Genomic DNA, 12,283 nt, shown 5'->3' with positions numbered 1-12,283 from the left:
GGTGGGATATCAGCATATCCTTAGCCAGAAAATTATGTGCATTGATGACTTTCACAAAGGTACATACATAAAGCAGCTGTGGTAGGATGCATTATTCTGAAGGCTTCTAGAAAGTTGTATAGAAATTGCAGTGCATCATGTGATAATAGAGGGGACAGAACATTCCTGTCCAGAGTTAGGGCTGGCCCAGCCTCTGAAGGAGTGACAAATGCTCTCTATTAACCCCATTCCCTTCTCAAAGGGGAAGAGAAAATGAATGAGGAGGAGAGACTTAGACTTAAAAACAAAGCTAAAGCAGCTTTGGAAATAATACCAATGAAATGAAAGATACAAGCCCAGTAAGGAACCCAATGACCCAGATAACAATTACCAAGCCATCAGCATTGATAGTATGGGCAGGCACTAAGGCAGTCCCAGACTGGGACTCAGTGTCAGATGGGAACTGGATTCTGGAAGTTGTGGACTGGGATGAGAGGCAGAATAGACAGTCCTCATCAGCTGCTGGCCATTGAAGAGGAGGGCTTAATTCTTGAGGTGTCTCAGCTTTATATTGATTATGATGCATATGGAATGGAATACCTTAGTGATCAGCTTAGGATCACCTGTCCTGTCTGTTTTTCCCTGCAGGTGCCACTGCTTGCTTTCTTCCTGCACCCCCAGTATGATGCACAGGATTTAGCAGTGACCTTGGTGCTCCCTGTCAGCATCAAGTGTTACCATTGTTAGAGGCAGACACTCTGCAAAACCATGTCATTAACTTCAGGAAGTGCAGTCGCTTAGAGACTGAGCTGAAAAGTGAAATCACTGAAGAGAATTAGGTCTCTTCTGGCTCAAACCAGGGCAATTGCTTTTGACAAAGTCAGTAATACTAGAAAGCTGTCACAGGCAAACACCATGAAAAATGTTTTTGTTGTGATGAGTAGTGTTGAAAGGAGGAGAAGTGGTGGCAGTGAAGCAAGTGCGTTCTTTCTTGGCTAATTGAGAGGGCTAATTGTTCACACTCAAGCAAGCCAGAAAGGTCAAAATCCTCAAATGATCTATGGTCGTCATGCTCCAATCTAGCGGCCTCCCTAAGAAAGCAGTAGGGGTCTGTCTGTGCATTTGTCTAAGCTGCCCCTTTGTGGAAGCCGGGAGAACAACGGTCAGCAGCTGGAAGCTGGTTATGTAAACAGTGCACTCTCTGGGGCTGCAGGGAGAAGCTCTGTGTCACAGAAATTCTACCCCCTGATTTTGGTGCCAGGCAATGTTGTGCAGGTCAGGGTACGTTCTGGGTTTGAAGGGAATGTGCGCTGTGAATGCCACATAATCCGTTCAATAATCGGGCCTGCTTTTGTTTTTAAGTGCCAGTGCTAAGTCATGCTGATGGCCTCCCCTACCAATTGATTTATTTCAGAGTAAATAAAATAACCCAGTGGAGAGTGAGAACATACTGAAACAAGGGCTTCTTCTCTCATTGCCTGCAGGCTGCATGATCTGTAGCATCTCAGATTTAACTGAATCCCACTTGTACTCCTGTTATTTTGCTGATGACTTGAAGTTGGCTTCAGAAATCGAATGGGTCAAAGGGACCCAGTATGTTCTAATGCTCCAACAGCTGTATTTCTGCTGCTGCTTGATGCAGTTTTCTTAGGATCCTTTTTGTGAAGACTTTCACTTAGCAGATTTGTCCTTGGTTGATAAGGGAGGCTCAAGGATAACATTCCAAGTAACAAAACCTTATCTTGTAGTTTTAGTGTGTCAGCCAAACTGCCAGTCTGTTTGCAGGATTACAGCAGAGTATCCAGATCAAAACAGCAAGTGCTCATGCACTGTAATGAACTGGCTGTTGCTTCTTTCTTTCTTTCTTTTCCTGTTGCTAAATCAGTGCCATGATGGACATTTTCAGAGCCCTAGGAAGTAAATAATTTGCATTCTCAGCCTGGACAGAAATATTCCTTGATGTGCTTGTTCCTTGCACAGGGGAAGTTGCTGTGAAGTGGTACAGACCCTTTGTTTGTGGCATGCAGTGCTCCTGTATGAAATGTGAGGTTAATTGGGAGTTTTTGCTGCCTGTCTGTGGGTAGCCGTAAGATGCATCGTGTTACTGAATGGTGATTCCAATTAATGAAGAGCAGTGCTGGATTTCTTTGAGCTCTAATAGTGTTTTACTGGAAAGAACCAGATTTGTGTTTGGTTTGGGGAAAACAGAAGGTGACTGGGGGGAACAATGGGTGTTGAGGTAAACTTGAGACTTTCCTTGGAGAGGGAGGGGAAAAATGCCAATACAATGCTTATTGTAATACATGCAAGTAATCCTTTTTTGTGCCATAGCATTTACTGTGCCATGTTTTGTGTTCTCTTCAATATAGCCAAGCCCATGGAAAGCCAACAGAAGTGAACATAAACCAGGCTCGCTTTCCTCCAGCCGTGACTCTGCCTTTACCAGTCCAGTGTCTGTAACCAAACCAGCGGTACTGGCGAGTGGCTCAGTCCTCACCTCTCCCAAAGAGGTAAGGGGTTGGATTTTGTGAGAGGGTGGGGACTTCTTAGTATCAGCTACTATAGCTTGGACATGATAAGGTCCTTTCTGCATATGGTACCAACCTTTGTACCCTTGAAGAATGACTCACTTGCACATTCTGTCACGATTCTTGTACACTAGCAGAAACTGAAATGTGGTTTCCCTGGATGGAAAGAATGGAAAGTCATTGGTGGTTTTGTCAATGTGTTAGAAACTCTCTCCAATATTAAGAGGAAAAAGAAAAAATTAATGCTTTAAATAGTGTTGTATAACCAGATGTGCCTAGACTTGGTGTTATTGAAGTGCAGATAGCAAGAGCCAGTGAGAACATACAGGTGTAAAGTGAGTCCCATGCTGTTCCTTAGTATGGGAAAAGAAGGGGAATGAAAGTGATGCACCTCATTTGTTTTCTCTAGGGGGAGAACAGCACAAGCAGTGAGCTCTGAAGGGGTTGAGGGAGTTTTAAGTGTACATGTATCTTCAGCTATAGTGTCTGCTTATGGTTTTGGTGTTGGAAGGAGGTAGTCTGGTGAGGTAGAAGATGACTTACCTCTGGTTTTTGTCTGAAACATGTTATGTTCCAAGGTTCTCTCCATACACACATATGTATGTGTGTGTGTCTATACATAAAATACAACCATTCAGTAGTAACTGTGCCATGACATGTTTTGGCCAGCATTTCTATCCTTCAGTCATGGCTTGTGTACAAAGTGCAAGTTTGGACCTTGAAATTCCACGAAGCTTAACAGGAGAATAACACTGAATAACTATTCTCTTCTGCTGCTGGGCCTCCAAATGCAGCAGGTTTGTGGTGATATGTAAACAGAGCAAAAATAAACCCGGCTGCGATAAATGACGTAGTCGCAGAACTCGAAACGGGTTAGTTTGTGTTTGCAGTATAACAGAGGGGTGGTGTTCTGGTTCTGCAAATGTCTTGCTTCTCTACAGGCCTTACTTCTAAAATAAGAACTTGTCATATTTATGAATTCCTCCTTTGCAGGCTGTACTTTGCTTTAGCTACTGCTGCGTCTAAAGGCAGACATGAAAGGCAATGGTTAACAAGCATGTACTTGTCACCTCAACAAATAGACTTTTATACCCCATTCCTTTCCCTTACCTTGCTTTTGTCTGTCCTTAGAGCAAGTCTTTTGTGCTACTAACAGCCTTCATCTTTCTGTAATGTCCATACTGGACAGCTTTGCATAAATATGTTAACTTAAATATGCTTTCCCCTCCAGGTAGAGCCAGAAAAGGACACTCACTTTGTAACATACAGTAGTAACAAGTCATCTCCTCCACCCACCCCTTAACAGCCCAAGAGGGTCTTCTGTGAAAGTTTAGTCAGCAAAGATGTCAGGTATTAATCTGACAGTGGGAGTAGGCAGCTGGGTTTTCCCTCAGCACAAGCAGCACTTCCTTGACTTACTTCTGTCTTACCGCTGTCAATCACCTAAACAAAAAGGGCTTAACAATTCCAAGTAAAACTGAGCACTTGTAATACACTTTCCTTTGAATCTGCTGGAGAGTTACAGTATTGAAACACAAGACCTTGGCCACCAAATACTACTCTAATCCCAGCTCCCCAGGCCTGCTACAAGTTTTTGTTTCTGAAATGAGGATTATGCCCCTCCTGCAGGAGTGTTGAACAGAGCACCTTTATTCATGAGAGACCCTGCTGTGTTGAAGGCCAAAAGGCTACCAACTAGTACTGACACCATGTCCCCACAAGTCAGTCTGTGGTAACCAAATTAAGATACAGTCTGAATTCTTAAAATAAGTTGGGATGGCTCTTCATTAAGAGTAGCTGTCCCTGTTACATGGTCTGACATCTGACCAAATATCAGATGATGCTTAGGATTCTTAGTTAAAAACAAACAACAACAAAAATCCCTGAGGGATGCCTTGACGTTTCAGTCTAAGGACTAAAGTTACCTTTGGAAAAGATGCCAAAAATGCCTAGCTGCTGCCCTTTAGAAGATGTTATGTTAAAATCCTTCTGCACAAAGTATGTGTAAAGCCAGAATTGAGGTGAAATTCAATTCCTTGTCAGAAATCTGTCTCTGAGCTTTGGCTGCAACTGTCGTGCCCCAGTGTGCAGAAGTTAAGTTTTAGCACCTCAGCAATTCTATTAAACAGTAAAATAGCCACTAGCAAAGAGCTCAAGTAGAGTATTCCAAGTGAGCAGAACTCATGTAAATTTTAGCCTTCATTTATTTATTGTGCCTTCTGTCACTGAAGTCAAAGTAGCTACCATATTGAGAGCTAAATTTTAGTACTGTGATAGCTTTTTATCCCAGTATTCACAGTCACACGGTTAAAATTGCTCTTGTTCCTTAATATGTTGAATTAGGCCAAAAACCTGAAAAGGCCAACTGAAAAATGTTTGCTGTGAGGTATTCCTTTCAGCATTCCCTTCCCTGAAAGGCATTATTTCACACCAAGGCATTAGAAATACAAGCAGCAATTGCTGCCTTGTTTGTGTTTTACCAAATATTCCAGTTCCCTTGATTTTTCTCAGAGGACTGGGGAGTGTGACAAAAACACTTTGCAAAGGAAATTCATTTTGAAGAGCCTGAATTTGCAACCTTCCTCACCTAGCTTAAAGGAGAGGGGGAAAAAAAGAGTGACGTGGGGGAACACTACATGCTTTAATAAATTTTAATCTGTTTTAATATTGAGAGGGGAAAATCACACTAGGTGAAGAAAAGGAATAGGTATGCATGCAAGATTCTAGTGTCACAAAGTCTCATTAGTGACTAGATTCCTCGTATTCTTGAAGTAGCCAGGCACAGATTCCATATATGAGCCAGAAGGTTAAGGTGTCAGGAACATGCTCTTAGATTTCTTTTGTGTGTCCAGTCAAAGTGATGGAACAGATTGGGTTGAAAGCTCACCTTGGCTAGCAGTGTTTTTATTGTATTGTCTGGGATTACTTACTGTACTTGCTGAGCTACTGCCAGTGTGCAAATTGTTGTGCCTTATGCCTGGCTCATACATTTGAGGTGATTAAGAAAGTCTAAATGCTGTGGTAGAGCATGGGAGGTTCCCTTGGGCTCATGAAACTGAGCTGAGCAGATTTCCCACAGGCTCCAAGGTTGTCTGTGTCTGGCTCCACACTGACCCATCCGGGCTGTGAGTGTACATGGCCAGGAATCTGCAGCGTGCTGTTAGGGGAGGTTACCAAGGCTGTGGCTACCTATTTCATATCCAGCTGTGGTTAGCTAAGGATGTGACCACTCCCTGGAATAAGATTTCCACCCCATAGCTTAATGTCAGGGTACAGTCTGTCTGAATGGGTTAAGGTGAAAAATCAAACAGCCAGGTCTCTTTAATTTTTGTGGGGTAAGAGTCTTGTATGAAGTTCTGTCTTCATACTCTGTTGTAGGCTCCACTATTGCTTAAGAGTGTTACATTCCCAAGGAACAAAATAAACATGGTCATGGCCATGTGAACTGACTCCTTTGGGCAGAAATTGAGAGGCTAGTGCTAAGTGGGAGAACTGTGTGCTGGTAAGGGAAAGAAGGGAATTTGACATTCATTTTCTTTTTTGAGGGTTAAGAGCCAGCCAAGGAACCGGTTTGGTGTTTGAAATGTGTAAGCACAGACCCCACAGAGGGCCCTGTCTTCTCAGCCATGCAGTTTGAAAGCTTTTGTATTTTTCTTTCCTTGTCTAGAGTCCTTCCAGCACCACCCCTCCCATTGAGATCTGCTCTTCACGCCTGACAAAGCTGATGCGCCGTACCACTGATAAGAAGAGCGAATTCCTGAAGGCACTGAAAGATGATAGGAATGGGGAGATAACAGAGAACAGAGAATGCGACAAGCTGGATGATGTGAGACCACTGTCCTTACTGCAATATGGTCATTATATATTTAAGGAGTTAGGTACTGAAAAAAGAAGAGAGCAGTGTGTGTGATTCAGGCTCCAGAGCGAGTAAGGGACAACTTCTATCAGTCTGACAGCTGGCAGGAGTAGTGCGCAGCACTGTGATGGAGGGAGACCTGTAACACGATGAAATGCAAATGGACAAGTAATAAAGGAGACTGAAGGGAGGTCCCAGATGGTGATGGTAATCTAGATTTCTGCAAGAATTCTCTGAGGAGTGGAACAATGCTGGCTTTCAACATCTTAATTTGCTTTCAAACTTCTTTGTCAGACTACATCCACAGGAAAATTGAATTCAGTGCTTGTGAAAGGCGCAGGGTGGTGGCTCAAGCCTCAGAGTCTGGACCTCTAAATGCCTAAGTCTGTGACTTAATGCATATGTGAAGTCCCTCCTGAGGTGTATTTCATTCTTAGTTTTCTTGCTCTTGCTCCAAGGCCTCTGGTGATGGCTTCATAATGCCATCACTTATTCTCCTGACACAAAAGTGCTGTCTGCCAAATGTTGTTCATAACTGCATTGTCTTGTAACAGCCAGGTAGAAGTTGCTCTCAGCTTCTGGCTCTGTAAAAAACAGACTTGAGGTGGAAAAGGCTGTGCTGTACTTTACTTTCATGAGCAGCAGCTTGAACTTGGAAATGTGCTATTAGGCAGTCTGTGCAAGCACACTTTGATGCTTTTATTTTCCTTTAGATGGAGAGCAACAGCACACCAGAACCAAAGGAAAACTGGGAAGAGAACTGCCATCAGAATGGCCTTTCTCTCCCTTTGCCGGAGGAGGGGGAAAACCTCTCCCATTCATTGGAAGCAGAACACAGGTAGGTAAATAGCAAAACAGTGTCTGCAATAAAGGAGAGTGAGTCCTTGGGTTGTGAGGAGGAGGAGGAGGAAACTATTTCAAAGATATTTCTCTGGGAAGCAGCAGTAGCTTTGTGTGTTGTGAGCTAGAGGTGTGTGGGCTTCGTGACTAGTGCTGGACTGGGTGGAGTCCTATTGAAAATAAAATAAGACACTGATGACAGTTGAGGCAAGACTTTGCCAAGGTCTGTAATTAAATTCCAGTGCTTCTCTAGTGCCCTATCCCTGTGTTAATGCTGCCTATGTTTACGTGCCCACACCAAGAGTGAGCGTAAGCTTCATCGGATTCTGGTTGCTTTACGAGCAGGTGTCCTAAATGGAACGGTCCGAAGGTACACCCTCACATACACACACTGCTTTTTGCCTGCACTTACAATGCTCCTGTGCTGCTTCAAATGCTGGAGAAGTTAGGGAGAGTTGAGAAAATGTTTACCTAGTGTCTCAGCTTGCCCCTTGCTTCACTGAGCAAGCAATGTGTGCACATCTGGTGTAAGCAGATAGTAAGTTTTAGGAGAATCCTGATCCGTGATACTGGCTTAATTGCCTCACGTCCTTGGGTAGAACTTCAAGCTTCTGCCTTGCATTCTTTCTGCCAGGCTCATTATTTACACACTGTACAGGACTGCTAATGGTTAAATATTTGTAAAAGGCATCAAGTCTGGAAAAGGCTGGGTAAACACAAAGCATTGTGGAAGTGATCTCTGATAGAGAAGATTCCCTGGTGAATTGGGAGGATTTTGATACAATAAAAGTCACACTTCATGTAGAAAATATTCTCTCCTTTGCCATTGTTCCTTCACTTTAATTCATAGTATCATAGTATCATTCAGGGTTGGAAGGGACCACAAGGATCATCTAGTTCCAACCCCCCTGCCATGGGCAGGGACACCCCACACTAGATCAGGCTGCCCAGAGCCTCAGCCAGCCTGGGCTTAAACACCTCCAGGGATGGGGCCTCAACCACCTCCCTGGACAACCCATTCCAGGGTTTCACCACTCTCCTGGTGAAGAACCTCCTCCTCACATCCAGCCTGAATCTCCCCACCTCCAGCTTCATTCCATTTCCCCTGATCCTTTCACTACTTGAGATCCTGAGAAGTCCCTCCCCAGCCTTCCTGTAGGCCCCCTTCAGATACTGGAAGGCCACAATTAGGTCACCTCGGAGCCTTCTCAATTCCCATGCCCCTTCTTATTTTCTCCCCAAATCAGGTTACTGAAAGAAATGGGATGGCAGGAATATCCTGAAAATGATGAGAACTACCTTCCCCTCACAGAGGATGAGCTCAAAGAGTTCCAAATTAAATCAGAGCAGGTACGTGTACAGCTCTTGCCACTTGTGGCATTGCTCTTCTCCCTCCCCTTCTCACACCCGAGTCTTCTATGGCAGAATTCTTAAGGATCTTGGAGAAGATAAAGAGTTGGAAGTGAGATTGTAGTGTGATTGGTGACTCTGCATTAGCCATGCAGAGTGTAAAGGTAAAATGTGTGTCCAGAGGTGGTTAGTGACAGTTACTCTCTGCGCTCTTCCTTGCTTTAAGACTTGCTTTCATTCCTACAGCGAAGAAGAAACGGATATGGGAAGAACGGATTTCTTCAGGGCCGCGGCTCCAGCCTGTTGTTCCACTGGAGAAGCACTTTTAAGACAAAGATTGAGGACTCAGACACAGAAACTAGTAGCAGCGAAACGTCAGATGACGATGCCTGAGAGTGGGCACAAGAAAATTTAAAATAAATAAAAACCAACCCAATAAACTCAGTTCATAGTTCAACATGTGTTCGGGGTTGTATAAACTAAACAGAGTTTATTCTGTCTCCAGTCTGTTCAGTTTTCTTTTCTTTTGTTGTTGATACTTCATGCACAAGGGAAATAATTGTATCCCAAAGAAGAGAGAAATTGGCTTCTTTAGCTTTTTCTTTTGGTTTTGCCCTAATGCTTAATAGAAGTTTGTGCAGCTAGCAAATTTTGACACAAAAATCCCTTCGGGGGGGGGGAGGGGGGAAGGGGGCGGGCAGTGCACAAGTTCAGTCTTGTAAAGCGGGACACAAGTGGCTGACTGATCTCTGCAAACAACAAGCTTCTAAACAGCGCCGCCGGCATTGCTCCATGCCCCGCGGCGGTAACGAGCGTGTGCTAAAACAATCGTTGTCAATGACAAAAAACAAACAAACGGCTATTGAAGTTCTAATTATGTTAAATTAATGCTAATGACGTGGATTTTTTTCTTTTTGGGTTTTTACTTTTTCTTTCTTTCTTTGGGTTTATTATGGGTTTTTTTCTGGCGGCTTGGGGGAGCTTCATCACTTAACCAGGCGTTTGTGGTTGGTTTTTTTTCGCCCTCTTTTTTTTCACCCTCTTTTTTTTCGCCCTCTTTTTTTTCGCCCTCTTTTTTTTTGCCCTCTTTTTTTTTGCCCTCTTTTTTTTGCCCTCTTTTTTTTCGACCTCTTCTTTTTCGACCTCTTTTTTTTCGCCCTCTCTTTTTTTTCGCCCTCTCTTTTTTTTCGCCCTCTCTTTTTTTTGCCCTCTCTTTTTTTTCGCCCTCTCTTTTTTTTCGCCCTCTCTTTTTTTTCGCCCTCTCTTTTTTTTGCCCTCTCTTTTTTTTCGCCCTCTCTTTTTTTTCGCCCTCTCTTTTTTTTGCCCTCTCTTTTTTTTCGCCCTCTCTTTTTTTTCGCCCTCTCTTTTTTTTCGCCCTCTCTTTTTTTTGCCCTCTCTTTTTTTTCGCCCTCTCTTTTTTTTCGCCCTCTCTTTTTTTTCGCCCTCTCTTTTTTTTCGCCCTCTCTTTTTTTTCGCCCTCTCTTTTTTTTCGCCCTCTCTTTTTTTTCGCCCTCTCTTTTTTTTCGCCCTCTCTTTTTTTTCGCCCTCTCTTTTTTTTCGCCCTCTCTTTTTTTTCGCCCTCTCTTTTTTTTCGCCCTCTCTTTTTTTTCGCCCTCTTTTTTTTCGCCCTCTTTTTTTTCGCCCTCTTTTTTTTCGCCCCCTTTTTTTTCGCCCCCTTTTTTTTCGCCCCCTTTTTTTTCGCCCCCTTTTTTTTCGCCCCCTTTTTTTTCGCCCCCTTTTTTTTCGCCCCCTTTTTTTTCGCCCCCTTTTTTTTCGCCCCCTTTTTTTTCGCCCCCTTTTTTTCGCCCCCTTTTTTTCGCCCCCTTTTTTTTCGCCCCCTTTTTTTTCGCCCCCTTTTTTTTTGCCCCCTTTTTTTTCGCCTCTTTTTTTCGCCCTCTTTTTTTCGCCCTCTTTTTTTTTGCCCCCTTTTTTTTCGCCCCCTTTTTTTTCGCCCCCTTTTTTTTCGCCCCCTTTTTTTTCGCCCCCTTTTTTTTCGCCCCCTTTTTTTTCGCCCCCTTTTTTTTCGCCCCCTTTTTTTTCGCCCCCTTTTTTTTCGCCCCCTTTTTTTTCGCCCCCTTTTTTTTCGCCCCCTTTTTTTTCGCCCCCTTTTTTTTCGCCCCCTTTTTTTTCGCCCCCTTTTTTTTCGCCCCCTTTTTTTTCGCCCTCTTTTTTTTTCGCCCTCTTTTTTTTTCGCCCTCTTTTTTTTTCGCCCTCTTTTTTTTTCGCCCTCTTTTTTTTTCGCCCTCTTTTTTTTCGCCCTCTTTTTTTTTCGCCCTCTTTTTTTTCGCCCTCTTTTTTTTCCGCCCTCTTTTTTTTTTCTTTTTCCTCCTTTTTTTTTTTTCCCCACTCTTTTTTTTTTTTCCTTTTCCTCCTCTTTTTTTTTTTTTTTCTCCTCTTTGGTTTGGTTTTTTTTTGTTTGGGTACAGCTGTAAAATATTTGGATATAGGAATTGTTTGTGTTCTTCTTCTTCTTCTTCTCGCAGCCTTGATATTCAGGGTGGATTGTAAAATATAAAAAAAATTTTTTGTGAGATTTCAAAGATTAAGATTATTTTGATAACATTATTTACAGATTTAAGAAAAAAAAAAAGAAAGAAAAAAAAAGAAAAAAAAAAGAAGTGACTATCACCTTGAGTCTGTATGAGGGGGAAAAACAAAAAACTACTGCATCAAAAAAAAGAACTAACTTGGAATAAATATTTTGCATCAGTTTGCCAATTCTAATTGTCTTTCTTATGTAAGGAAAAGCTTTTCCTCTAAAGGGGGCCTGCAACTTCGGGGGCCTCATAGCACTGTGGGGATAACAAAAAAGAAGTTTCTTCTCCCGCTGTATTTTTGGTTTTTTCTTTCCACTTGGCAAACATTGCTCAGACTGCAGGAGCTGAACTCTTCCTTGAAGAAGGGAGAGGGGGAGAACAATGGTGAGATGACTAGCCCATCTTTTGTTTCGTTGTGTTTTGGTTCTTCTTTTTTAGGGGGGGGGATGGGGAGGGAAAGGGGGGGAAAGCAATTTAAAAGACAATAATTTCACTTATCTTCCACTAAAGCAGTTTGCTTTTTTTTTTTTCCTTTTCTTTTTGGTTTTTTTTCTTCCTTCTTTCTGCTTCATACGGAATCGTGAAGCTCGACTGATCGGTGTCACTTGTTCCTAGTGCAATGCTGCTGTTTATGTTCACGATGTGGCAAGGGAATGTCTGAATCCAAAGCTGTTTTCATTGAAATCTTTTTTAAAACTTCATGAAAACATTTCTATTAGATTAAAAAGGATTTTACAAACAACTCACTTGTGGCCTAAGCTATTTCAGTGTCTCTTTTTAAGCTCAGCTCTGCTACACAAATGTTTTGGATTGGAGCATACTTGCATGGCTGCGCACTGTTTGCAAGCGGGGTGGGTGGGATTGCACGTGGAGGATGAAACCCTTGCTCTCAGGGGGATGTCACCTGAGGTCTTGTTTGGGTGGTTTGGTTTTTTTATGATCCACTCCTGACCAGGCAGGGAGGACCAGCATGTAATAAAAGTGTAATGTTCAGCCACAGATACTTGTATCTGCAATCGAGGGAAAGCTCTCAGCAACACCAGCCATTAACTCCTTTTCTCTGTAGTGACTTAGAGAATGACACACAAGAGACTCAGTAAGTTTCTTGTATTATGCTTCTATTCTGGCGTGCCTGACACAGGTAGAATCATTTCAAAAGACCTGTGTGTGTTCAGAGAGTTTTGGGCAAACTT

General features: G+C 42.9%; 1 protein-coding gene across 1 annotated transcript in view; it reads left to right on the top strand.

The window, feature by feature from the left end:
• The window catches only part of GPBP1L1 (GC-rich promoter binding protein 1 like 1), a 37,006-nt gene extending 27,996 nt beyond the window's left edge, over window positions 1–9,010 (top strand). The window contains exons 8-12 of the mRNA XM_068141618.1: window positions 2,349–2,489; window positions 6,175–6,333; window positions 7,077–7,201; window positions 8,451–8,553; window positions 8,800–9,010. Of these exons, the coding sequence (XP_067997719.1) occupies window positions 2,349–2,489; window positions 6,175–6,333; window positions 7,077–7,201; window positions 8,451–8,553; window positions 8,800–8,946 (675 nt within the window). The 3' untranslated portion in view covers window positions 8,947–9,010. The remainder of the gene's footprint in view (window positions 1–2,348; window positions 2,490–6,174; window positions 6,334–7,076; window positions 7,202–8,450; window positions 8,554–8,799) is intronic.
• Window positions 9,011–12,283: the final 3,273 nt, after the last annotated feature.

Source organism: Melanerpes formicivorus, unplaced genomic scaffold, assembly GCF_026170545.1.
Source record: "Melanerpes formicivorus ecotype bairdi unplaced genomic scaffold, bMelFor1.0.p_v2 SCAF_7, whole genome shotgun sequence".
Classification (NCBI taxonomy): Eukaryota; Metazoa; Chordata; class Aves; order Piciformes; family Picidae; genus Melanerpes; species Melanerpes formicivorus.
The sequence above is the reverse complement of the archived record's forward strand: the minus strand, read 5'-3'. Positions and strand labels throughout refer to the sequence as shown.